The sequence below is a fragment of the Arabidopsis lyrata genome (genome assembly GCF_000004255.2).
Source record: "Arabidopsis lyrata subsp. lyrata unplaced genomic scaffold ARALYscaffold_2, whole genome shotgun sequence".
NCBI lineage: Eukaryota > Viridiplantae > Streptophyta > Magnoliopsida > Brassicales > Brassicaceae > Arabidopsis > Arabidopsis lyrata.
The window spans coordinates 8,417,758-8,445,703 of NW_003302554.1; the positions used below are offsets into that span (position 1 = coordinate 8,417,758).

At 33.0% G+C, this 27,946-nt stretch overlaps 3 protein-coding genes across 5 annotated transcripts; 1 reads left to right on the forward strand and 2 right to left on the reverse strand.

The window, feature by feature from the left end:
• Positions 1–2,084: 2,084 nt before the first annotated feature.
• On the reverse strand, positions 2,085–7,036 carry LOC9324388. 2 transcript variants are annotated; one of them, XM_021035225.1, is made up of 12 exons: positions 4,719–7,036; positions 4,513–4,641; positions 4,292–4,417; positions 4,160–4,206; positions 3,942–4,075; positions 3,743–3,846; positions 3,466–3,654; positions 3,150–3,356; positions 2,911–3,058; positions 2,685–2,815; positions 2,509–2,598; positions 2,085–2,432 (listed from the first exon to the last, which is right to left on the reverse strand). In XM_021035225.1, exons 1-12 carry the CDS (start codon positions 6,630–6,632, stop codon positions 2,337–2,339), a joined length of 3,315 nt encoding a protein of 1,104 aa, XP_020890884.1. In that variant the 5' UTR covers positions 6,633–7,036; the 3' UTR covers positions 2,085–2,336. The 2 variants fall into 2 exon arrangements, with proteins under 2 accessions (XP_020890884.1, XP_020890883.1); XM_021035224.1 differs by having other exon boundaries at positions 3,743–3,861.
• A 7,509-nt stretch (positions 7,037–14,545) lies between these two features.
• LOC110230940 lies at positions 14,546–15,772 on the reverse strand (the record flags this gene model as incomplete). The annotated part of the gene is made up of 1 exon (XM_021035292.1): positions 14,546–15,772. A coding segment is annotated over exon 1 (822 nt), but the record flags the coding sequence as incomplete, so codon positions are not given.
• Positions 15,773–18,244: 2,472 nt separating this feature from the next.
• On the forward strand, positions 18,245–20,243 carry LOC9324390. 2 transcript variants are annotated; one of them, XM_021035279.1, is made up of 6 exons: positions 18,245–18,278; positions 18,471–18,632; positions 18,812–18,975; positions 19,083–19,350; positions 19,443–19,606; positions 19,794–20,243. In XM_021035279.1, the coding sequence occupies exons 2-6, from the start codon at positions 18,493–18,495 to the stop codon at positions 19,949–19,951; spliced, it is 894 nt and encodes a 297-aa protein (XP_020890938.1). In that variant the 5' UTR covers positions 18,245–18,278; positions 18,471–18,492; the 3' UTR covers positions 19,952–20,243. The 2 variants fall into 2 exon arrangements, with proteins under 2 accessions (XP_020890938.1, XP_020890937.1); XM_021035278.1 differs by having other exon boundaries at positions 18,489–18,632.
• The last annotated feature ends 7,703 nt before the right edge of the window (positions 20,244–27,946 follow it).

Genomic DNA, 27,946 nt, shown 5'->3' on the forward strand with positions numbered 1-27,946 from the left:
TTCTTTAACGAAAAAATGTATTATACAAGGTCTCCAGACTTGAAATTGTAAATTTAAGTACATGAGAAAAAACGCTTCTGAAAATTGTGACATTTTTTTGTTTCTTGGTTTTGTTTTAATTTTTTTATAATATACCTTTTGTTACAATTTTGCTATTTGTTGATTATTTAGTTTTTTTCAGAGGCAGCCAATTAAGTCATTTTAACAATACGTGTTCACTATGGCAGCCAATTTATGACCCTATGATGCTAGAAAATATCAAAAAAAAAAGACGCTACAATCGGCAATCTGTAACTACCGTAATATCTTCGTATACATTTTAAAGTAAGTCACCTTATGTGGCGTAAGATGATTCAGTTCTCAAGGTTCTCAAGGTTTGTCTCTTTATATCCGATCAATAGTTTCTGGTTTTGCTTTACATATCTAGGAATTCAAATGAGTTTGGATTTATGATTGGTTTAAGTTAGTTAAGGGTTTAATTTCTAATGAGGTCTCGAAACACCTAATTGTATACTCTCCCTACAAAATTAAGCTTAATAGAAACGTAAGTCAATTAAAAGCCCTAACGAATCACTAAAAAGCCTAGATAATTTCGATGTTGTTTCCATGGGAGACGAGTGAACAAGGAAGATACAAAGCGCGGAGGATCTTGAACCAAAACATATCACCACCATCACTGGAGAAGGTGAATTAAGTTAGTTACAATACGAGGAAGAGATTCCGGAAAGTTAAAAATATTTTTGTGATGTCTATAAATTAGGGAACGGGTTATGATAAATACAAAACATGTGAGATACTAGCTCTATGGTCATAGATGATCTTTGTGATTAATAAATTTACTCTTATTAATGATCATGAAATAATGAAAAAATTAAGAGATGTTTTGATACCATTTTTCTTACACAACATTTAAAGTTTTTGTCTTGAATAATTTAAGAAACTTTTTAAGTTTTTTTCGACGGTTCCATTCGGCCGCGCAAGGCGCGGGGACTCACCTAGTTATATCTACTGTAGCTTACTTAGATACTAATATCATTAACTACACCGTTTAAACATTAATCAAAACACCTAAAATTTGAGACAAAACGACGTCACCAACATTTATTTTCTCCTTCTTCTTCCTCTCGACTGGAATCACAATCAGGAGATTTTCGGAAATCTATTCTACAATTACATCATCAACTTGCCCAGGTAATTATTTCAGTTGTTCAAGTTCTGAATCTACTAAAATTACCTACAATTTAAAAACCCTAAGAAAATTAAAATGCTAATCTGAACAAGGTAATGATGCCATTGAGGAATCCTAGACTGTGGGAAATCGTCAAATAGTGATTCCAGTAGAGAGGAAGGAGTAAATAAAGGGTGGCACAGAGCAACGTCGTTTTATAAAATAAAGAGCAAAACAACGTTGCTTTGTCTCAAATTTTAGGTGTTTTGATTAAAGTTTAAACAATATCATTAATGACATGGTATCCACGTAAGTTATAGCAGACGGGACGTTAATGACACTTCGAGATATGCATGTTTTTGCACAAAATGGTAAGATTGGGTAGTAAATTTGAATTTTTGTTTAGTTAGGGTATGTATCTACACATAAGTTTAGTTAAGGTATGAATTGAACATACCTATTGAGTTGAGGTATGAAATAGCCGGTTTTTCATTATGGAACTAATGTATGTAAAAACCATTTACAGTATGTGAATGTGTTAATTTATGAAGATCATATTTCTTGAAAATGTCTCATTGTCTATGATGGCATTTTACATATATGGAAAACAAAACAAAGTTAGCTGCAACAGATGATGATATATTTGAAACTTCTCAAGTACTCTTCTCATGACAAGAACAATTTGATGTTACCTTAATAGAAGAATAGAATGCTTAAGACGAGACGAGACGGAGAAAGTGAGAGCCTTGACTCTTGTTGAGGTGTTCTTCGTCACTTAGTAATTTCTGGAAGCTCGAGACTTCTAGGGCTTGATAGGAAACCTAACATAGTGTCGTGTCCAAATTCCAATGACAAGTCCATTAGCCCATGTCGTTTAGATTGCCAAGCAGAGAAGAAAAAGGTTTATCACACACAATGAGGCAACAAGTGATATGCTATAATCGGGAAAAATGAAAATATTCTCAGGACCTATCTACAGTTTTGGAGTTGCAGAAACAAGGGATCTACATGGTTGAAATGATAATAACAATCTGGTCTATTTAACAACTTGACTACTTACTAATTTCAACTGATCTATTCACATAATGTACACAACTTCTAGCTTGCCACTGTTTTTTATACATCAATGCTGCGTTCCTATATTGATACAATTCTGTCACTTCTTAGGCTATCGATCGAGTAGAGCAGCTTCATAAAATAGAATCTCTGGCCGAACCCTCCGTTCTCCACAGAATCTGACCACACTCTTCCAAATACCGACAACCTATAACATGATAATGTCTGACCCATCAACGTTCACATTCCAGCTCAAGAAAGACAAAAGCAACTATGTGTCTTACCTCTTCTGTTAAAGCTTCATGTCTGAGACTGACCCACCGGTTCTTTTTATAAGCCATGCAAATGTGTTCTCCTTCTTCACCACATCCAATCTGCATTCCATATTTTAAGACTGTAACAGAGAAGAGATACAGAAAATCAATAGCACAAACATTTGTGACCCTGTTTCAGATTTTACCACTGACACAAGCCGGTAGTTAGTGTTTGGTTCTAAGCCTTCGTATAGCCTGCTGATATCTATCTCCCAGTCCAAAGCCTTAAGTGTTTCAGATATCTCTTTTTCAGTTTCATTCTTCTCCCATTCCAACACTAATGTTGCAAACCCACAAAAACACCAACATTGTTCTATCATACCACAAAAATTGAAATGAGTAGATAAGATCACAATCATTGTAAAAAGTTACCAATTGTGAAGATAGGCGGGCAGCTACTTATAGTGTGACGAACAAAGTTTGCCTTTCCACAGCCTCTTGTTTTGATGTCACATAACATTGTATCTTCCATGCGGATCACTTTAATGATGTCTCCAAACTTTATATTCCCAAAAGCACACTGCATATACATACATAACCACAAAACAGATTCTGAAGGGATAGTACCCGCTTCTGTAGGAAAGACAGAGAGAGAAATAAATGAAATATACCTTTAGGTCTCTGATTGAATCTGCAGTTATAACAATGCCATAAGACCTTTGCTCTGGATAATTTGGCATCTTTCTGCATTTGCTACATTGCATTCTTTCATATACTTCCAGCGTAAAAAGACGAGTTACCAAGCTTTCTCTTTGTGGACTTTTCCAGCATTGCCAAAACTCAAGGATGGCTATGACTACCTCCACAGCATCATTTGACTAAAAAGAAACCAGACAAAAAAAAAAGATGAGAATGGCATTTAAGACACAAACAAAGCTTATTGTAAAATAAACTATGCAATGTTTAGAATCTATGTTCTGCACAAACCATGGGATGAACTTCTTTTAGGGAAGCAAGTAAAGCGCTTAGGATATAACTGTAGAGTCCCTCGTATTCTATCTGCTCCGAGACAAAAGCAGAAAAGAAATCTCGTAGTGCACAAGGAACTTGGTTGTCAGAAAATGGTTGCCGATTGTGAACCAAATCCTCTTTAAGAACCTTAAGGTTACAGAGGGCCTGCAGTAGAGCACATATTAGCAAAGAAAATAAGGAATGATCTGAATCAGTAGAAGATAGTTTAGGTTTTGATTGGTGATTGCTTTACCTTAAGTACCATGTCAAGAATTGAATTGTATCTGGTTGTAGCTTCTTCATATGCTGAACACGGATATTTCGACAGTGAATCTTCTCCAGGCCTGCTTTGCATATCTTGAAGATGACAAGCTAAATAAATAAGAAATAATATGACAAGCTCAAGACAATAGAGTTTTTAGAATATTCGTCAATTGAGTCACTAGGGTCACCTTTAGTAGTTTCCTCTTGATTGGTAGTCTTGGATGTCATTTCCAATAGACCCCTTTCACTTGAAAAAGTATCTTCTTCGGCCGGTTTTAGTGATGGAGATGTACTTTCCAGTTCAAAGTTGACAGAATGTTCACTAGAGATGTAAGAACACAATTTGTTTAGAAACAACCTGAAGACAATATATTATCATAACAGAAAAGACTTGTGAGGTACTTACTGTTCAAAAGTCTTATCAAGATGACTAGACATGCTCGTTGAATTTTTCTGTTGCACCATGAATACATTCCTTCTTACAATTGAATAACCAAAAAGTCTGCGAAGCAAATAGAAAAATTAGAGCTTCAAAGACCTTGTTGGTTTTATTTTTCTTCTTCTTTGATGGTAATTTCATCTCCTCCTCTTGTTTTTCCTCGGATATAAGCTCTGCTTCTGCTGCAGCTAACTTTGCTTTGTTTTCCATATATATAATACCATCCTAAACGATGAAACAATAAAAAAAAATATATAAGGAACAAGTGAAAGACCCAATCAGAACTGTTTTGAAAGCTCTCTGTAGAAAAGCAAACCAACCAGGATGAGTTCTTTCATTGGTCGAAGAATGTAAGAGCGATAGTCAAAAACAGAAAGTCTGGTGAGGTTGTTCAGCAAATTAATCCTTGCACTTTCAACCAGTAAAATTTTTGAATCTATTCGAACAACCTGTAATCAAATGACACTTTATGATAAACAATTTTATGATATCTTGTTGTTAATTGAAATTCAGATAAGAAATGAACCTTGTTGGTGACCGCTAATTTCAGAAGGTCTATGGACTTCATCACAATATCATCACTAAGATCTTTATGCTCACGTATAACAGTCATGCAATTGAGAAAATCAAATATCGGAAATGATGCTCCTTTGAAAACATCTTGTACTGCACACAAGAATAATTTTGAATTCAGGGATTTTCCAGCGTCTCTCCTTAAATTCTCTTCACATGTATCGCATAGAAGAGATGCATAACTGTTCCATTGATCTTTATGTAGATTCCTCCTCCTTACATCTTCACTAATACACAAATTTTTGGCGGCAGTAAGAGCTGCATCATAATCTAGGAGCTTCCACTTATTTGCATATTTGGTTGCCAAAGTCCAACATGCGAACTGAACGGCTTTCAGAACAGCCACCCAAATATCAAGATTATGCATCCTGACAGGTGTGGGAAATCGAAAACTCTCATCTTCTGAAGAGTTGTCGACTAACCAGGATAAGATATAACCTCCCTGAGCATGTGCATTGGCATAGTGAACACTGGGATCAAAGACATTGATCGTGCCTTCGTCATCGAATCGAGAAATCTTGCATTGCAGCAGTCTCTTATCCAGGAGCAGAACTGAAAACTGAGGGTCAAAGTCAATCTTTTCTTTAACTCGAGTACCACCACAGAAACTGTCCACTGCTCTGCAAACTAGATTTGTACCATCGTCCCTTTCACACTTGATGTTTTTTAGAAATTCCAGGATTTGATTGAGTTCACAACATTCCAAAAAACAGATACTCTGAGGTGTTTCTACTAGGCGACAATCGGTAAGAATATGTTTAGAAACTTCAAGTTTTTCAAGATGGTTTACAAGAAAATGCACCACCCAGTCTCGAACGCTACAGGAGAGAATTTTATGGTCACAAAACGACACAAGAAGCAACTGGATTTCCTTGAGTAACTTACTGCGCTCTTCATCCACAGCTAAAGGCCAGTCTTTGGACCATCCATTCTCATATGCAAATGCTTTCACATCTTCCAATCGATTCTTAATCAGTTCAATGGCAGCTGCTGCATCCACTGGTTCCCAACCTCCAATGGATATCTTACGAGACCAGACTTTACTTATCCTTTGGGGCATATGCTTTGTCGAATTAGGTAGAAATTTTGCACGATGTTCTTGTTCAAGATGATTCTTACACTCTTCAGCACTAGAGAACTTCTTCGAACAAGACCGACACATCCAGAACCTCCATTTTCCCTCTTCCCTTGCAAAAGTGAGAACTTTCTCCAACGCATCTTGTCCTTCACTACCACATAATCCCTCGACATAACTCGTAAGTTCTGCAGTGCTTACTTTCATAAAGTTCCGTTTGATCTCAACATTCAAACCCGCCCAATACAACATCAATCCTTTAATGATATCAGGCTCACTCTTCCTTGTATCCCCACTTTCTTTTTGTTCCCAGTTTTTCACAACTCCTGGTGTCTTGGATTCAGCGATTCTTGACTCTGCAATCTCGATCATAGACAACATTCCTTTCTGTTCTCTCTTGGTGATTTCTGGGTCCTTCAAATTCACTGTAAGATTATACAAAGCTTCTTTTGCTTTGCGCACAGATTTCTTGTAATACACCACTGAATCAAGCTGTTGTGCCAAAATGAAGAGTGAAATTGCCGCCAACGATGACAACCCAGGAGCTATCGAAAGGCATTGTACAGAACCCAACAAGTAAGCAACTTTCACATCAGTGTTCTCTGTTTTCTCCGCTAGCTCCTTAAAGATTTGACCTTGTACCACATTAATAAACACCCTGTCGTTCCCTTGGACGAAACGCAAATCTTCAATTATCTCCAACGCATTGATGTAATCTTTAGCAGAGTAGAAATCTTTGGCGCGTTTGAAGAGCTTTTCGCTGTTAGCATCTCCTAGAGTAGGAAGCTCCATGTTGGGGAAGAGAGTAGAAGCCAGTAACGATTCTCAAAGATCTGATCTTGCGTTTTCTTGGTATCGAGAGAGGTGTTGTTCTTGGCGAGAGAAAACAGAGGAGAAGCGGGAAAAATCAACGAGTAAGATGTCAACGAGTACAAGCCACGTGACAGGGTCTTTGTGAAAAACAACGGAGACCCATTTTGGGTATTGAGGAATTGTGTCGAACACCTTGTGGGCATTCTTCGTTTTGAGTAAATCTCACAACTTTTTCGATTAAATTGCACCTTCCCAGAGTGTAAGAAATGAAAAAAGCCTTCGAATTTGGGTGTGTAGTGACTTAAGAGTGGAATTGTGTTCGTGTTTGGGATCAAATTGGTCATCACAATAGGTTTTGGCTTTGAAAGAGCAAAAAAAAAAAGGTCAAAGATATGTCAAAAGAAAATATTTTTAAAACTGAACTGTTTGCTGCTTTTGTTTTTCTTTTTTTGGGCTTTTGCAAAAATGCTATTTTTCCAATGCTACTTTTCAAAAATATTATTTTTAAAAAACTTTATAAAAAATGTTCTTAAAAATATAAGATTTACCCAAATATGTATGTAATATTATTAAAACATACACAAACTACATTTCTATGTATCTAAAATCTTATAAATACTTTATAAATACCTTATAAATACATTTTAAATACCTTTAAAAACTTTTAAAATATCTTGTAAAACCTTTGAAAAACCTTAAAAATCCTTTAAAATAACTTGTAAAACCTTTAAAAACACCTTATAAAACCTTATAAATACTTGGATCGAGTCTTCAAGTAGTAGTTACAATCCATAAGTACCTTATAAACCTAATAAAACTTTATAAAAATTTCAGATTTAAAAAGGGGCATTTTTGAAAATGGACATCTAAAATGGGCATTTTTTAAAAGGAACATACCAAAAAGGGTATTTTTAACAATTTCCCTTCTTTTTTTTGTCAATTTTCCTTTGTAAACTGTGAATATTGAATCCTTTTCAAAAAAAAAAATTATTTACATCTGATTTTATCAATTGATATTTTAGGTTTTACTTTTTAGTTTCATATATATATTCAACGAGCTTCTAATTGTGTGTTTTATTAGTTTCCCTCACTTTAGTGGTTAACAGTCAAATTTATATGAAGACGATTCAGTGAGTCTGATTACTCAGCTACTTTAAGGTTAATAATTTGGTCAACTGAAAATGTGGTCATTGGTTATTTAATACTAGTACTACAAATATGTAAGAGTGAACATAAATGGGTTATAATATGTTAATTTACCAAGGGGATACACATAAAAAGCAAGTTTGAAGCAATTAAAGTTCTGAGCTATAAAAATGCATTCACGGACACTCTCTATGAAACTTTTCCCATTATATGCAGGGCCGGTCCAAGTCTTTTTGTTGCCTCAAGTAAAAATGTGTTTGCCCCATTAACAAAAAGTTGTTGGAAGAAAAAAAAATACAAATACTGACAAGAATTGATCTCGAACTCGGGATCATAAATCTTAAATGTTTAATCTTTTGGTTTTCTATGTGTTAATGAAAAAATTGGAATGTAGCTTCTCACTACATTTCTCTCTAAGCAAACCTCTTCATTTGTCCACTCATTTTTTTTTGTTGGTGTTCCGAAGAACATAATGTGTTGCTTCTTTGTCTGTATATCTCTGTTTACTGCTTTCTTCTTTGGCATTCAAGTACCTAATGTTTCACTTTTTTTTTTTGTCTTGATCTTATTTTATGTCTAAAAGAGAGCAATTCCTCATGACTTCACGGAGATGTTTCTTTGACAAAGAGATAATGAAATCCCAACGGAAAGCTCTTGGACATGAGAATCCTCAAATATTAACAAATTGGTAAGTTTTTTTTTAATTTATTTTTAGTTTGTCTTTTTTTTTTGAAAAAAAACTTATAAAGTATTGATAAGGTTTTATTTATATTTTCTTAGTTAGTTTTGTTGTGATTGTGAAAAATTTTGAAGATCTTTTAGTAGTGTGTAATCTAGATACCCTCAAAACGATAAGTCAAAAACCCTACTTCATCATCCCTATATTAAATCTCCGAAGCCTTTACCACATTGAGGAGAAAATTAAAACCTAAAAAGGAAGAAGAAATGAGAAACATAATGGAGAACATAAAGATTATAAGTTATGTGATTGTATGCAGAGGCACTACAAAAAACATGTGGATAGCATCACTTATTTTCTATACTTACATAGGTTATCGAATGATACAAATGAGTTACCATCACTTACATAATTGATATCAAAAGTGGCGATGTAAATTAATGCATTGGTTATAGCAACCGATAGAAACATTTCCATCAATTATAATGAATGATGCTACAATACGTTAGTTATAAGAAATATTGTAAATATTGCGACGACTACAATAACCGATGTAAATATTTACTAACAGTTTTAATAATTGATGTAATAATTTGCGTCAGTTTTCACAAGTGATGGTAAATTTGTGTCAGTTAAAATATGTGATATTAATAGTGACATCAGTTCGTATAAACGATGAAATAAATTGTATCAGTTTATCAGAGCTGATATTAACTTTTGTGACGTTTATAAAAAATGATAAAAAAAATATTTATATCACTTATTGTAATTGATTCTAACAAATTATTGTTGCATCACTTTATATAGTCGTCGTTAATGGTTATGCATCACTTCTACAATCGAAGTAATAATTCTTTTTTAATTTTATAATAAACTTTTTTCTTTTGTAAATAATAAATAAAATCTATTAAATACGAGATAAAATAAAAATGCATCAAATATAAAACCTAGTTGAATCTAACAAAATGTAGATATCACTGTTTAAAGAAAGCAAACACATAATCCACAAAGAAATATAGCTAATGAACTTAATATAACCAGATCTTGTAATCCTAAGTACCGGAGTTGCCAACGTTCCGATTTTCATGTCCATCTTTCATTGCCTATGAACAACCCAATTAAAAATAAATTATGTCAGACTACTCTCTCCTGACTAGTTCTTCACAGATATTTAGATATCAAATAGAATATTAGAGAGTTGAGGAGAAATGATGAATTAAACAAGTGAAGACATAAAGATTTCAAAAAAATACCTGAGAATTTGGTGGATTGGCCAAGCTCGATAAAATAGTAGTAAAATTTGGTTGATTGGCCAAGTTTGCTAACAGAGCAGCTAAATTTGGCGTCGATCCAGTTGTCTATACATACAGTAACATTAGTTCACAATAAAACATACTATTATAACATGAAAAACTAAGCACCATAAATTTACTTGAGTAGTAGAGGCACCAACTAATTGTTGAATAATCCCAGCCAAGTTCTGGACTTGGCTTTGCAACCCTGAAACTTGTGACCTCAACTCAACAGCTTCGGAATTTGTTGCATCTAATATTGGAGTAGGAGAACATTTCGGCAATTTTGAAGGTGTAGGTCCACATCCGACACAACGGACGCGTCCTGAACGCTCTGGACCAAATACTTTGGAGTATTCATCATCCAAACTTGCGGTGATATTGTTTGACCCTCCAACTGAAGGATTTTGACTCATCAAGAGTGTGAGTTCATCCTGAAATATTTAATCAAGATATAAACAAGCATAACCATTGATAAAACTAAGCATATTAGCTTAACAATGCATAAAATATATTAGGCCTTTGAGAGGCAAAAACTCTCCCACCTCTCTCCTAATAAACCCTAGCCGTCAATTGATAGATCTGAGGGAGAGGAGTCTCTCCGGCACCGGTTTCCTTCTCCGGTTTGCCTCTGCTCCTCTCCCTCCTGCCTCTTAGTTGTTTGTTCTTCATCGTCGGCAAAGAGGGTTCTCGGACCAGCGGTTGGTGTCGGCCTTGTTTCTCCGGTGGTGGTGTGATGTGGTAGATCTGCCCTAGACGCTTTTCGTGGGTGCGAATCCGACATTGGAATTGCTTTTTGTCGTTGTACTACTGTTGAGGACTCGGTGGTTTGGCTTAAAGTGATTCAGCTCGAGGTGTCGGTTTTGGATCTGTGGATGGCGGCGGAAGTCGACAGGCGGATCGGAGGCTTTTCACCATGTGTTGGGTCGATTTGTGGTTGTTCTTTTCAGATCTGGGCTGGCTGGCTAGGGTTCTGGCGGTTGTGGTTGTGTTGAGCCGACGACCTAACCGTTATCGAGCTGGTTTTCGTCTCTCCCGGTTGAAGCAGGTGCAGTCTAGGTTAGTGGTTCGGTGTCCCGGAGTAGGAGGTGGGGGTTAGATCCGAGATCCTTCTTGTTGCTATGTCGGGGAGAGGAAGGTGGTGGGTCCGGTTGTCTTTGGCTAGGTTCAGTCCGGGAAGAGAGTTACGGGTAATATCTGACCGAGGCTTTAGAGTTTTGGTTTGGAATCGTTAGCTCCAATCGAAGCTTTGGAGCAGCCGAAGGTGAAGCGAAGTAGTGCCCTTTGTTAACGCCGGATTTCGTGGACGATTAGTCGTTGTCTCCGGTAACTCGCACCCGGTTCCGAGCTCTACTACCGTCGGGCCTCTGATTTGTTTTTCCTTTTTTTTTGTGGGCCCTTTTTGGGCCGTGTAACTCTGTTTGTCGTGCCCATTTGGGTTTATTAATATATTAAAAAAAAAAAAAAAAGCTTAACAATGCAATGCATTTATATAAATAAAAAAACTAACCGCATGGTTTTTTGCCTCTTCACATACAAAACTTCCATCAGGTTTCATGTGACTTGCTAGGCTTAGGCGTTCGGTTAACCATTCGGTTTTGGTTCGGAAATATTCGGTTACGTTCGGTTTCGGTTAGTTTGGATATGATAATATAATAACCATTAGGATATTTTAGGAATTTTGGTTCGGTTCGGTTCGGTTACCTTTCGGTTCGGTTCGGTTTGGATATTTAAATAGATAACCAAACTTTTATCACATTCGGTTTGGTTCGGGTTTTTATCCAAATTAACCGAAATATACCGAATATAACCGAAACTAACCAAAATTAACCGAAAAAAATACAAAAAGAAAATACAAAAAAAGAAAAATATTAGAAAAAAAATAAAATTTGATTCAGTTTTGTAAAAGAGTATTTAACTTGACAAATATAACAAACAATTTGGATATTTTGATTATTTAAAATATTTGATTGTTTTGATTCTAAAAATAATTAATATTTTGAGTCTATAATTATAGTTTTGGATATTATTTTTGGGTATCTTATAGGTTTTTGGATATTTCAGTTAACCATTTGGTTATCGGTTTGGTTCGGTTCGGTTTCGGTTAGTTTGGAATAGGGGATTTTACTAACCATTCGGTTATTTAAAAAACTTCTGTTCGGATATGGTTCAGTTTTTTTCAGTTCGGTTCGGTCGGTTATTTGGTTAGCGGTTTTTTTGCCTAAACCTACGACTTACAATGAAAAATTATGCTCGACACGGTGTTTTTCCAGTTTGTTCTTCCTACGGATACATTAAAAATGATTAAAGAGCAGGCATTATTTAAATAAATCCTTAGACTCATTATATATGTATGTGCAAGAATTACATAAAAGAAGATAATTACATATATATTTTTTTCATAGTTTGTTCAGATCTGTGATTATAAATATTTAGTATAAGTGAGAGAGAGAGAGAGAGAGTAACTCATCTGCCAGTAATAAGAGGCTTCTCTTTACTCTTCATGAAATTTCCAAAGCACAAATCAAAATCATCCATAGATAGTTAATCAAATCGAAGACGGCTTCTCGCTCTATCGAAGGCATCGTGATAAAAGCGGCGGAGCTTGGAATCATCAGAAATCACCGTACTCTCAATCCAACAATGGATTTCAAACAAAGGAAACAAACAAAATTGATTTGCATCTACCTTAATATTCTTTTGTAAACAAAACTGAAGCAAAATCGAAGAAGAGCATATGTGTAATGGCCAACGGCGAAAGAGAAGATGAACATATATGGGCTTTACTTAGATGGGCTTTGCAAGAGTCATTTTGTATTTTTGTCGTTAATTTGAGTCTACTCTATTCACATGGGTAAAACATTATTCTTAGTTAGTTAATATTTTATTATATTGTATTAACATGACCAAACAATAATAATTAAGTTAGAAAAACGGTCTATTTCCCCATGAGAAGTATGCATATCACGCCAGATAGAGCCCGTTCTTTGACCTCGGTCTATTTGTCCATGAAACGGAAGTTAAATACTTATTTCCCCACGAAATCGAAGTTCAATAGCTTAATCTCCCCGAATCGTGGTTTCGTCGGTTTGGTGCGTAAACCCGAGACAAAACCATGTATGGGTCGTAACCAAACCAAAAAAGACCTGATTCCATATTAAAACCGACCCATTGTCGTTTTAAACCCCAAAATCAAAATTCCCAATTCCCAATTTCAAAATCCCCAAATTCAAAACTCAAGAACCCTAAAATCCGATTTTGAGTTGAATACCCGATTTTGAGTTTGAAGATGAGCAATCTATCATCGAGTTCGACGGGATCTACAGGTCCTCGTGGAAGAGGAAGAGTGGTCGGAGTGCCAAAGAGCTGCTGGTGCGGGGAAGGAATCGTTGCACTAATGTCTAAATCTGATCCGAATCCTTACCGGAGATACTTTCGTTGCGGTTTTGCTGCAAAACATAGGGTAATGTCAATCTCTATTTCCTCTTTTTCATGTTTTAGATTCTTCTAATGTTAAAAGATCACTGTTCATATCTAGCTAAGGAACGATGATCACACTTTCAAATGGATTGATGAAGCTTTGCTCAATCAGTTAGAGACATTGAAAGCAAAGAATTCTGAACTTGAGCTGGAGTTGAAAGAGCTTAGAACAGAGAGGTTGGAGTTTGTTAAGATGCTTTCGGAGAATGGCCAAATGAAGATAGAGACGGCGTTATTTGAGAAGGTGGAAGATGTTTTGTCTGAAGCCAAATCAAGCAATAAGAAGATGATGATTATCGTAGTGTTAGGGTGTATGATTATGATTGGATTGACCAAACTTGTAGGATGAATGTGGATCCGATGAATGCTTTAGCTTTCTCTTATGTCTTTGTACTCTTGTTTGATTTCTCTTATGTCTTTAGTACTCTTGTTTGTACTCTTGTTGGTACTCTTGTTTGATTTATGTTTAAGAGATTGCATTTAGTACTCTTGTTGGTACTCTTGTTTGATTTATGTTTAAGAGAATGCATTTGATCAAAATAACATTCAAAATAACATTCAAAATAACATTAATCCTAAACATTCAAATTCAACATCCAAAATAACATTCAAAATAACATTCATCCTAAACATTCAAAAGAAGTTAAGGATACAGAAGTCAATGTGGTCGAAAATTACAATGAGACAACCACAATATAAGTACCCTAGTTCTTCTACCCTATGTCAGTCTTAGCTAAAAACTCCTTGGATCAAGCTTGAGTGAGTGAACCTTGACTTGGTTCAGGTTGAGAAGGCTGCAAACCATTGAAGACAACACTATCATAGCAGAATATCTTCTCCAAGTGCTGCTTGAAATCTTTTTCATTATAGGCCCAAGCCAAATTCCAGAGCAGTTGCTTTATCTTGGTTTTAGAACCATGAGTCTTCTTCAAGTTTCCATCGATGTGTTGGACACACATCCGATGCTCTATATTGGGTAACTCAAGCTGAACAGCTTTGATTAAACCCTGAAAAAAAAAACATTAGCTTAGACAAGAACATTCAACCACACTAGAATGACAAAACAAAACAACAAAAGACAAGAAAAGTTACATTTTGTCTATCTGAGATCATGATGAACCCTTCACCATTGCTTAAACCCAAGTCCTCTTTCAACAGCTTCACAAACCAAACCCAATTGTCTGTGTTCTCTACTTTAACCACACCCCAAGCTATAGGATAGATCCTATTGTTAGCATCCCTACCTAATGCTACCAGTAACTGTCCCTTAACCTTATTCAACAACCATCAATACCTATTAGAGGCCTACAAGAATCCTTCCATGTCCTTCTCAGGCTGTCAAAACAAACATAGAACCTATTAAAGATGTCTTTACCTTCATCAGTCGTCAGACAATCTACCTCAACGTGTGAATCCTTATTTGACTCAAGGATCTCAGCCGCATAGTCCCTTAGCCTTGCAAATTGATCATCAAACTCCTTCTCAATCCATTGCAACGCTTTCTTCCTCGCTGACTGACATTGATTCCTAGTGACAGAGATCTTCCATTGTTCCATGATGATTTCTTCAAGCTTTGCAGGCATGTTGAACTCGGGATTATCCCTAATCTTGTCAACAAACAACCTAGCTATATGTGGCACCTTAAACATCTCGCATTCTCCATTTGGGATACAGCTATGTCTGTCAATGAATTTCCTAATCTTCCACATTAAATCCTTCGGAAGAATTGCCGCATAAACTTGCCATTCACACCGAACTCCATCCTCCTTACCATCATTTCCAACACATTTGAATCCAATCTTATCATTATCATACCTGTACTGCTTCAGATTGCATCCGGATCTGAGAGCGTAATCAACAACCGCCTCTTTGAATGCAACTCCACTGAAGAAACTCTGCTTCGGGTACAAATGGCCATCACCACGCCTTACATGTGTATGAAATCTTGCAGGATCGTCGTCGTTGTCTTCAGTATCACTCTCCGGGTACACATCGTGGCAGATTGGTGGTTCGTCGGTCCACTCCCTTAACATCTCTTCCATGTGAAATTCATCTTTGTCTTTAGCTTCAGGATCGACATCGCCGACAACATCAGGATCATGAGGAACTATCGACATCTCCAAGACTTTGAACAGCAGATCGAGGAGCTTTGATTTTCAATTTCTGGGTTTCTAGGGTTCGTCGAGAGAATTTTAGGGTTTCGGGTTTTCGATTTGGGAATGGGGATTTGGGGTTAAATGAATGAAATCGGGTTGTAATCGTGTTGAAAACCGGTTTAGTTCGGTTTTAATTAGGTTAAGATGGTTTAATTATCGGTTAAGAATACAGTAAACCGATTAAACCCAGCACGATGGGGTTATAGATCTCGAACTTTCATATTCGGGGAGATTAAGCTATTGAACTTCGATTTCGTGGGGAAATAAGTATTTAACTTCCGTTTCATGGACAAATAGACCGAGGTCAAAGAACGGGCTCTATCTGGCGTGATATGCATACTTCTCATGGGGAAATAGACCGTTTTTCCAATTAAGACACATACATGCATCTGTTTTATAATTGAGGTTAAATTAATATTACTTGTTATTGATGCAAAAAAAATTTTATTAAAAATACGAAACAATTTGCAAAAGTATCAGTTATATTACTGTTACAAATACGAATTATTAGTGTTGCTCGTTAAAAGTGATGCAAATTTAGATTATTTAGCATCATTTTCAATCAAACGTCATATACCAGGTGCTATTTACATCACTTATTAGAAATGATGTTGAACTGTCAAATCAGTGTCACTTATTATTAATTAATTCAAATTTGCGTCAGTTAATTTTTTGACACAATATAACTGACGTTAATCACCCCTATTTTTGTAGTGAGAAATATGGTATGCAATGACTCTACTCTCGCTCTTTGGCCTCTCCATATACTGCAACCTTCTCTTGCCATCTGATGACTCGTAATCAACGTCTTAGTTCCTCACGGTCTGTGCAATCAGTACCACAACATTCTACGCATTTTACGCTACTCAGATATCTCTTCTTCATTGATCCTCCCTCCACTTGTTAGAAGGAGTTTACTAGACCTAAAGAGATAATTCCTCAGGTTGTGTTCTCTGAGCTTGCCATTTACCTAGTGTTCGAAACGCGGGATATTATTCACTTTTGTTGAACAAAGAACATGTTTTTGTTGTACATGTCGTTATTCACCATATTGTTGTTCACCGGAGGAATATTGATATGAAACATGCATGGCTCACGCTCTTTTTAGGTTGGTTGTTTGGTCTTGTTGGCATACTTTGCTTGCTTCTACTCTTCCTACTTAATGTTTTTTGTTCAAAGAGGTAAAACTTGTCTGAGTACACATTCTTTCTAACTAGAGTAAATTTTTACCGTCAAAGTACTACATAATTAAGTAATGGTATTGTTAGTCCATTAATATTCCACGGAGTGTATGTTAACTTCTCCTTTTTTTTGCCTATTTAGCTGAGATTACTTTAGCTATATGATCTGATTGGTAACACAAAGTTGTATAAGTTTTTTAGCTGTAAACTGGATTAGTATGGTGTTACGGTATAGTACAAAATTGTAAAAAAGAGTAGTACACGAAAACTGTACGAAAACACTAAGAATAACACTTTTAGTAACGCTTTTAAAATTGTTTTTGTGATTGGTATAAATAAAAATTGTACCACTTTGTACTGCTTTCTTTTAGTTTACCAATCTATCATCAAAGTTACTCATGGATTTACCTTATTTTGGACTAATTGGAAACTAGATTGATGAGGCTTTTTAATATCGTCAAGTTGATGATTTTGGAAATTTGGCAGCAGTGACAATATATTATATTTCTGACACAGTAATATTTTTGACTTATCTTTAATTAAGTTTTAAAAACAAACAAAATTAAAACTAAATCTTGGATTATGAAACATTATATATACTAGATTATGACCCGTTCGATGTGCGGATTTAATTTTCTTAAAAATGAAATAAAATTTAACAGGTAGAGATATCAAAATTATGTTGTAAGTAAAAACTATCTTTCAGAAGTAAATAAATAGATTTTGAGTTCAATAAAAGAATTGTTTATACATTCATTTTTTACCTTGATACAGTAATTTTCATTTCTATAATCTAAATTTATTGTAATATTTATTATAATAATCTATTGAATTTAAATTATTCGATAACTTAATACAAATGGTGTTTTGGCCAAAAAAAAAGTTTACTAATCACCAAAAGTTTTGCCAAAGTATTCATCATTTAGTAGGGAACATTACATTTTAACTTTGAAAGTGTCACCGAGTATCACTTTAAACCTCGAGAGAATTCCGCTAATACTTTAAACCACCAATATATTTATACTAACACTATAAACCTTAAAATTAGCTTTTTTGTTTGTGTAGCTATAAAAGATGACAGAACAATAATATCTCTCAACGCGGAATAGTTAAATTATGTTTGTTTCATTTAAATTTAAATTAATTTTATCCCAATTTATCCATTTAAGTGGAAACGTCATATCTTCATTTTTTGTGTTTTGATTCTTCTATTTAAAGTTTCTCTTGTGCTTCAGTATTTAATTGAAATTTTAAATAAACTAATTCAAATTTAAATTAAACAAACAAAATTTAACAATAGTTTAAATGTGTTTAAATAAGAAGAATATATCATGATATCATTCACATAGTTTTCTATCAATACACGAACCAAAGAATGATGCTAAGCTTCAATTAAATAACCAAACCAGAATGATATTACTTTTTTTTGGTAGGCTAACCAGAATGATATTACTATGTTAGACTATAGTCATCCAATCTTAATTTAGAAGAAAATGCAAAATGTAAAGCGATTCAATAATCAAAATCTTTTTTGGACATTTTCGAAATGTCCATCAAACCAACAATATAAAAATAAAACGGGCCAGCTTTGTAGCTTTAGGCCCATTCTAACAAACCTCTATATAAATCTTATCTAAACCCTAGATCTAACAAGTGACGAAGAAATCTCTCAAGATCTCTCGTTGTCTCAGGTTCGTCGAATTCTTTTTCTTAGCTTTCAAGTTTCAACTTCTTTAGTCTTTTAAGAGAAAAAAGCACAAAACTTTCTGTGTGGTTTTTAGTATCTGAGAATTCTAAACCAAAGTCTTCTCTTTTGTATCATATTAGTCCATATAACTCGAATCTTTTCTGATTTTGGATAAATGTTTTGTTTTACTCTCTAGTGTTGCAACATTTTGTAGAGAAATGGGTTCAAATGCATCAGACTCTGCGATGTTGAAGAGTTGGAGAAAGAATGCTCCTTCTTCTTCTTCTCTTGTCAGACTCTCTCAGCTTGCTAACGACAAATACGAATCCCCTCCTTTCTCTTCCGGTGGACACAACTGGTATGTGATCTTGTTCTCTACTTAAAAGTTCACATCTTTCTTCTCTAAAGTTTACATCTTTCTTCGCTAAAGTTTACATCTTTCTTCTCTAAAGTTCACATTTTTCTTCACTAAAGTTCACATCTTTCTTCACTAGAAGCATATATAACTAAGAAATGTTGTCCTTTTTGTAAAATCAGGAGATTGGTTGTTTACCCAAAAGGAAACGAAGAGGACAATGGAATGGGTTTTGTTTCAATGTATGTGGAATGTCTCTCATCGACAACACCACCCATTGATGTGTTTGCTTATCTCACTTTCTTTATCTTTAGCGAGGAAGAGAAGAAGTACCTCTCTATTCAAGGTTCGTATGTTCATACCCTTATTATCTCTCTCTTTCTCTCGTATGCATATATATATATATATATATGAATGATTCAGTAATATGTGTTTATACATGTTGACATGTAGATGTTGAAGTTAAGAGGTTCAATTCTTCAAAAACGGTTTGGGGATTGTCACAAGCTCTTTCGATTGAAGCACTCAAAGACCGTGCAAAGGGATTTATCTTGTACGGAGAACTACATGAGTTTGGAGCTCATGTGAAGATTGTTTCACGACCCGACTCCTTTGGTGAAGATCTCCCTTTTCACAAATTCTCTTGGACTATTCGTGATTTCTCCCTTCTCAGACAGAATGATTGCGTTTCGAAAACCTTTCACATGGGAGAAAAGGATTGGTGAGTTTATCAGAAGTTTCCTTTTCTGATATATTGTTGTATGTGTGCATTAGTGTCAACTTGCTATACTAGTGGATGTTTATATTTTACAGGACTCTAACTTTGTATCCAAAGGGAGACTCTGAGGCAGATGGCGAGTTATCCCAGCATTTGCATTTAGCTGACGGTGAAGTTTTATTGAAGGGTGAGCTGGTTTTCGTGCGAGTAAACCTGCAGGTTCTAGACCCGCGTGGATCTGATCACCTAAAAGGATGGAGTAAGTCAAAAACCATTGATGTTACTATTTCGCAATGTTTATTGTCAGCGCTGATGAATGGGATAAATTAGACATTTTCAATAGGCGTTCTCAACTTATAATGTCAAATGTCCTACTCCTTTGACTATAAACTAGTGGTTTTAAGTTTGTAACTAATGTACTAAACATACATTTATTGTTGTTGTAGCTAAAGGTTGGATCATGAACTCGACCAAAGCGATGGGTCTTCCTCAATCCATGTCTTTAGATAAAATTCAGGGGGCTTACTTGGACCGTGAAGGTACTTTGGAGGTAGAGATCGAATGTGAACTTGAAAACTCCATCAAAAACCATCCCTTCTTTTAGGATATCTACCATGCCATGTTTACTACTCTAGAGTCTATGACTACTCTGTTTTTAGCGTAAAATTGAATGTGAAGTTAACGCTCTCTATCTATGTTTAGGATATCATTATCTGTCTCTCTATTTAGCTATCATGTCATGTCTACTACTACTACTCTAGGACTACTCTGTATTAAGCGTAGAATTGAATGTGAAGTTGTTTCCATCAAACACTCTATCTATTTTTAAGATATCTATGTATCTATCTACCATGCATGTGCATGTCAGACTATTAATGATGATCTTTTTAGTTATTTAATTTTTGTTTGTTTATATCCTTGTTTTTTCTTAAATCGGTTTTGTTATGGTATGGTTTTTATTTCCTACGTACCACTTATTTTGAAATTTTTCTATGATTCAATTTAGCAATCTCTTCTTCTATTAAGGTATATCATCAAATGCTATAGGGCATATTAGAGTGGACTAGAGATATCAAGAACAAGAAGTACTAAAATCAACATTTTTGTCTCTCTTTACTCACTTTTTAATTCAAACATACCTAATCAAAGAAGCAAAGATCCTTGATCAATGCAAAATGTCTCAACTCATTCCTCTACCTCCTTAGTCCTTATTAAACCTACAGCTCTCAACTAACCGTTAAATGTCTGTTGCTGAGCTTGAAAAGCTACACTTTCACTGCAAAGCTAGTTACAGTAGACAGTAGTCTTGTACTAGACTTAACAAGAATACCTTATCATTATTATGATCATTTTCCAAAACTACGTACCTAACCACTACAAGCACAGCTCAGATTGATTCATTACTACAGTCTATGCATTTCGGTTTGATGTACCATAGTTTGCAGATTTAGTTAAACTTGGCTTTTGTTAGATATACTATAGAAAAGTGATATTCAGTTCCTTTATTGGGAAGCTTTGTTTATCATTACTTGTGTCCCTCCGCGAGATTGTACTATACTTATAGATTATCTGTTGTACCTGATCATCCCACCTAGGCATAAACAAGTAAGGCTTTGTGATACTATAAAGCTTCTCTAGTCCACTCCTTGAAGTTGCAGAAACTAGGGATCATCATGGTCGAAAAATGATACTAACAATCTGGTTAATTTAGTTACCAACTTCACTGCTTAATTTATCTATTCATATAATGAACACAACTTCTTTTGAAATAAAACATACCACTGTTTAACTTATCTATTCATATAACTCTGTCACTATTTAGGCCATCAATCGACCAGCTTCATAAAACAGAATCTCTGGCCACAACCAATCTGCATTCCAGAAATCTGAGACTGTAACAGAGAAGAACAATAGCACAAGCATTTGTGACCCTCTTTCAGATTTTACCATTGACACAAGCCGGTACTTAGTGTTTGGTTCTAAGTCTTCGTATACAGATACTCTGAGGGGTTTCCAGTAGGCGACAATTCATTAGACTATGTTTGGAAACTTCGAATCGATTCTTAGCCTCCGATTGGTAACCGTATAATGGCCGAATGGCATTTTCTAATGTGATTATGCAAAAATTTTGCCAATTAAGAAAATCTGCATAATCGCATTAGAAAACGCAAAAACTCAGGATTTGTATTTCCGTATAAAAAACAAAACTACAATCTCATTTTACAAATAAGTGTGTATATACTTGTTTATTTGCATAATAATTTTTTATTATTTTATCCATACAAAATATTAGCAACTAAAAATGTAATAATTAGTCTGTTTGTTTCGTCGCCGCTGGCGGCTGCGGCTGCGGCAGTGGCAATCACTACTGATGTTGTTGTTCGTTTCGTCGTCGCCGACGCTGCCGCAGTTACAACCGCAGGTTTTGTGTTCGTTTCAATGACGCGACTTCTGCCGCCGACGCTGCCGCTGCCGCAGGTTTTTGTGTTCGTTTCTCTGACGCTGCGACAATTTTCACTTAATTCTTAGTTTATTTTGTATAAATTTAAATATATCTTGAATCAAGAAAAATGTAATTTAAATATATTTACATCCATAAGAAATATTTGTTTAGCTAGTAATAATTTTAGTGTTTTTTTGGGTAATGAGTAATAATTTTTTAGTAAAATATACAAGTTTAACAATATAATTTTTTTGTGATAAATCTTGAGCTAAATTAAAACAAAAATAGTAAATCAAAACATTTAACTAAACGTAATACACCAAGTCATAAATGAAAAAGATAGACAAAGTCATTAACTAAAATAATAAACCATCTCATAATATCTTATATAATATGACAAGGTTTCTTCAAAACAAGCTCTAAGAATGTGACATTTGACACTCTACTCTTTTGACACATGTCATTTTCAGTTTATTTTTTAATTTGAGTGCAATAAATCTGTTTAATTGATTTTTGAGAATAATAACCACAATAGTCCTCAAATCAAATTATAAAATTTGACGATAAAATAATTAAATGATATTTTTGAATAAATAGATATTTTCCTACATTTTATCTTTGTTTTTTTCACATAATTTATAGTAAAAAATTAAAGATCAAATTATTTGGCGATAAAATAGTTTAAGTATATGCGATAAGATGTTATATTTTTAATTTAATTTTATTTCTTACATATAGCATATTTCCCTATGGTTATTTTATGTTGTATCTCTTCAGTTTAATATAAATAATTTGCATGACATGATTATTACATTTTGTGCATGTGAATAAATTTTCTCCTATTAATTAATATAGTTTATCAATACTTTAAATAATTAGTAATTTCATGAGAATTGAATTTTTTATTAAAAGATAATGAATACATTAATACAGTTGACTTTATCTATATCTTATTAAACCACAAATATAATACATTTAATCATATTCATTAATCCAATTTTTAATACTAAATTGTAACCTAAATCATATAAATTGTGTATTAACTTTTTTTCTCTATTCAATGGCATTCAAACACACTATTTAATATTATTGTAACTTCCATAATTTAATTTTAAAAAAATTAATGTATTTTTTCATGGTAGAGATTACATTTAAATACTAATTTACTATAAAGACATATCAATCTTAAATCTCAACATGAGAGACCCAAAATCCATCAAAAACCAAAATACAAGAGGTTTTGAGCGTAGCTTTTATTTTTTGTTTTTAAGTGCTATCTATTCCTTTAATTTGATGTTTGAAATTTAATTTTATTGGTTTCTAATCCTTTTTCCTTTAATTTGATGCTTTAAATTTAATTTTATTGGTTTCTAATCCTTTTTATTTCACTAATATTTTCGCTTAATCGAATTATGCTTAGTAGCTCTTACCACCATTTATTCTAGAGTGAACCTAATTGACATCAAGTTCATGTGTGAGATCATATAACTCTTTGTGGTTTCTTATGCCTTTTTGTATTTATATCTTATATGTTTTTTTTTATGTTTCAATTTTTCTCAAGTTTTTATGAGATCATTACATTTGGTGGTTTCTTATGTTTTTGTATTTGTCTTTTCATGGAGTTTCTTATGTTCAATTTGTCTCAAATTTGATTTTGAACCTTCATGTGAGGTCATTATATTTTTTTGGTTATCTATAGTTTTTATTTGTTATGTATTTCATGAAAAAAAAAATAGAAGTCATCATCCTTACAAGGTAAATTACGTACGATTAAATTTTCTTATGAAATCAATTTGTATATCCTATACATCACTTTTAATATAATTTATGGTGTTATTTTTTTCTTTTATTTTTTTTATGTCATTTTTATAAGTATATTTCAATCCACAATGTCATATGTTAGTACGTTTATAATGGTAAGATTTGCTGTATATATATATATATATATGTTTTGTGTATGCAGACTATATTGTTGAAAATATTTCTATATGATGATGAATTTTGTTTAGCTAACAATTCTAAATAGGTGACAAGTTTTCATAATCACTAAATATAATTTCAAATTCTACACATATACAAAAATGCTCTTTTGTTTTGCCAACATGAGCCATTTTTTTTTTCTCCCGTTAAAATAAATTATTATAAAAAATTAATTTTCTGATTAAGCGGTATATATTCAAAAAATAAATTTAACAATCTTCAACTTAGCAATTTTCAATAACTACTCTCACATCTTATATATATATTTTCCTTTTTACTATCATTTATAAAATTGAGAATTAACATACAGTAAAACCTCTATAAATTAATAATGTTGGGACCAGAAAATTTTATTAATTTAGAGAGGTATTAATTTATCGATAAATTAATAATTATTAATTTATAGAGAGATTTTCCTAATTTGGTAATTTCTTAAAAAAATTCTTTCTAAAATAAAAATTTTCTTTATAAGCAATATCTTTTTAAAACCAATTGCAAGTAGAGAAGCAATTATTAAGTTTAAAAAACAACACAAACTTTTTTCGAATAATAGAGTCATATTTTATTAAAAAATTTACATATAATATTTTTAATATATATCATAGTAATTCATATATGACATATATAAATTTATATCACATATATATTAGGTTAAATATACATATATATATATATAGATAATTTTATATAATTATTAATTTATAGTATAGATGGGACCATATGTTTATATAGGATTTTTAAAAAAATTATTATCTTATTAATTTATCGATTTATGTCATATTTTACACTGGTCCCAACTAAGGACCGAAAGAATTTATTAATTTAGAGAGGTTATTAATTTATAGAGTATTAATTTATAGAGGTTTTACTGTATATAAGATGTAGTAATATTTGTTTTAAGTGATATGTGCCATATTTTTCTTATTTTGTTTCTATTTTCACTTTCAAATAAATATTGAGCATCCTTTCAGCCTGTTATTAATAAATATTTTTTATTAATGAAGCATATTGAACATTTTATATATTTAAAAATTTTATATACCTAAATTTTCATTATTTTAAAGTAAACATGTAATATAAGGGATAAAGACAATATTGAATAAGCTCTTACAAATTCAATTTTAAAACACTTATGAATACTACCGTTTATAATTATGACTATGCATGCTTATAATTTCCTTTCTAATTTAAAAGACTAATAGCTATGTGAACTAACTATTACATGAATTATTAATAAATCAAATTATCAAAATGGATTCAAGAGATATAAATGGTACTTTAACGTAACATCCATGTATTGTAATGATACTACTTGACAATTTTCGTAAAATATCGATTAAATATTTTTAATAATATCTTAAATCATTATGTTTCTATTAAAGTTTACCACTAATGTATTGTCTTTACATTTTCTCAGCTTTATATAATCCAACATTATTTTGTAGTACTGTAATTCAAAATTTTGTTACCCCCTATAGATACACATAAGTTACAAAAAATTTCACTACATTAATTTACAATTTATTACAAATTTGGCAAAATTGATAATAAATTATTTGTTAAATTTATTTAGTTACTAGGATTTAAGAGTACTGTTTTGTTTTCTATAATTGTGGTATAAATTCTATTTGTGATGGTAATATTGTAATAATCAATAAGTATTTGACTTTTAAGATAACAAAATATTATCTCAACTCACCAATTTTTTCACTTTTTGTCCATCGTCCTCTTTTTTTTTTTTTGCACAAAACCCTCTCATTATTTTTCCAATCTCCCTCGAAATGTTAATTCAAAAGTCTTTCAAATATATTGATAATGTTTTGTCAAATCATATGATTCATTTAAATATGTAAATTATAACTTTTTTTAAGTCATTGTAGAGAAGAAATAAATTGGAAGATTTGTTTACTAATACTTTTAATGAATAATTTGGAAGCTTTTTTGTTAATATTTTCTTTATAATAGAGGCTACAATAAGTTTTTAGGTAAAACTAATTTAGTTTTCTTACGATAAAATATATTCAAATTATACCCACACATCGCGTGGATCTTTTTTCTTGTATTCTATATGTTGGAATAAATCATGCTGACCGTTTGTATTCAAGTGTATGTTGGCCACCTCAAATGATGTACGTGCTCTAGCCATACAATCACATATTTGGTTTAATCTATATATAGTATAACAATCCTATGATTCGAAGGAATGCATAATGTTTCGTTAATTACTTTTTATAATTTTCGAAAATATGTTTTAAAAGAATGCTTCCTTTTTTTTTCAAATCATAATTTTAGCTTTGGGATTTTGTACTAGGGATTGTTACATAGGAACTTCTAAACTCTCTAAGACTTAGGAACCCTCCGCCTAGCGCCTAGAACGCCTAATCGGGGCCTAGGCGATTTTTAGGCGGTTTAGGCGGAATTTCAATAAAATACTATTATATATATATAGTTATATATATAACATAGCATAATAAAATAATCTGAATAAAACTACTTCAAAAATAATAAAATAATAATTAATGTTTACTAATAAAAGTGTAAAACATAAAATAAAATAGAATAAACAATAAATTTGAGTTTTAAAAAAATAAATAAACTCTAATGATGTTTCTAATCGTCATCTCATCACCCAATCTCCTTCTATAAACCATGCTCATCATCAGACTCAAAATCAACGTTAATGTCTTCGCCATCATCATCAGATTCATCAAGCTCCCTAACCAAATCTTCATTTGTGGGTATGTCTTCTAGTATATATATATATCTAATAAGGTAAATGACCTTTATTACATTCATTCGTGATGTTGTCACGCAATGTTTCCACCACCGGTCGGCTCATATGCAATATGTTCTTCTGTGCTTTGTCACTGTAAAAAATCATGATCTTCCCGATGTGAATCCTTTATGAAGTTGTGTAGTGTCATCGTCGTTGTTACAAGTTTAATCCACTTAGTCAAACCATATTTTGGATGCTTACGATCCAAAATCCTCCATTTTGCTTTTCATACTCCAAATGTCATCTCAATCACAGATCGCAAATCTGAATGCTTTCGATTGAACAACTCTCGTGCAGTTACTGATGGTCCTCCTCTACCAAATTGACCAAGATGATATCGCATCCTACGATGTGGACCAAAATACCTAATCCTGGTGGGATATCTGGAGTCAACAAGATAGTACTATAAAACTTATACTATTTTTCGATAATATTTAAAAATTGGAAATTTCACAATGTTTCACAATCTTAAAAATTTCACAATGTTTTAGGTGTCGTAGGACATGTTTTGGCGACAAGAAATGACACCAACGGTGCTGATTTCTTTCTCCTTAGTTGTCGATGCTTTGTCCTCTTCCTCAATTGTTGCAGCTTTCGTTCATAATAACTGATCTTGCTGATTTATCTGGTGGTCACTGTTTTATCCAGTGTTTCATTTATCCGGACATGCGTCGCTATTTTGGATCTTTCAAGATATGACGTCTCATTGGTTCAATAATCAATTACAAAATCAGTGGTATTATGAATTAATGTTGCAAAAGGATAGCACGACACTAATACAAACAAGGCAAAATCATCAAAATTTTTATGTGCCATAATACTTGATAAAAAAAATCAGAGAAATCAACCCAAAATAATCAAAAATAGTTACATAACGTACCAAAAATCAAAACTAAAGGTTGATAACAGATTTTAGATCCACATATTCAAAAGAAGTAGTCGTAAAATAGTAATATAATACAAACTAAAATCGATATATTTGTAGGCTCGGTCTTCCGTTTCAAGATCGTTGCTATGCTTTCCTTGTTTGTTTTTAGCAGTGTTCGAGAAAGCGCTAGGCGCTAAGCGGGCGGTGACCCAGTGCCTAGCGCCTAGAACGTTTAATCGGGGCCTAGGCGATTTTTAGGCGGTTTAGACGTTTATAACATAAAAAAATTATAAATATAATATTATATATAAAAGTTATATAAAATATCTATATAAAACTAAAAATTATGAAATTATAAATAAAAACTAGATAAAACATTTATTTATATTTATAATAAACAATATATGAATACTTATAATTATATATATAAATAAAACTCTAATTGAAATTGAAAAAATACATTAAACAAGATCTATGTGATTTTAGGCGGTTAAGGCGGTTATCTAGGCGTCGCATGAGAGCCTAGCGTTTA

Bases quoted from the DNA above. Each gene is read 5' to 3' on its own strand.
- LOC9324390 (XM_021035279.1), top strand. From the start codon at position 18,493: ATGGGTTCAAATGCATCAGACTCTGCGATGTTGAAGAGTTGGAGAAAG. The intron at 18,976-19,082 runs GTTCGTATGTTC...GTTGACATGTAG, and splicing joins GAAGTACCTCTCTATTCAAG to ATGTTGAAGTTAAGAGGTTC. The intron at 19,607-19,793 runs GTAAGTCAAAAA...TTGTTGTTGTAG, and splicing joins TGATCACCTAAAAGGATGGA to CTAAAGGTTGGATCATGAAC.
- LOC9324388 (XM_021035224.1), bottom strand. From the start codon at position 6,632: ATGGAGCTTCCTACTCTAGGAGATGCTAACAGCGAAAAGCTCTTCAAA. The intron at 4,418-4,512 runs GTTGGTTTGCTT...TTCATCGTTTAG, and splicing joins CAATGAAAGAACTCATCCTG to GATGGTATTATATATATGGA. The intron at 4,207-4,291 runs GTCTTTGAAGCT...ATGGTGCAACAG, and splicing joins AGAAAAATAAAACCAACAAG to AAAAATTCAACGAGCATGTC.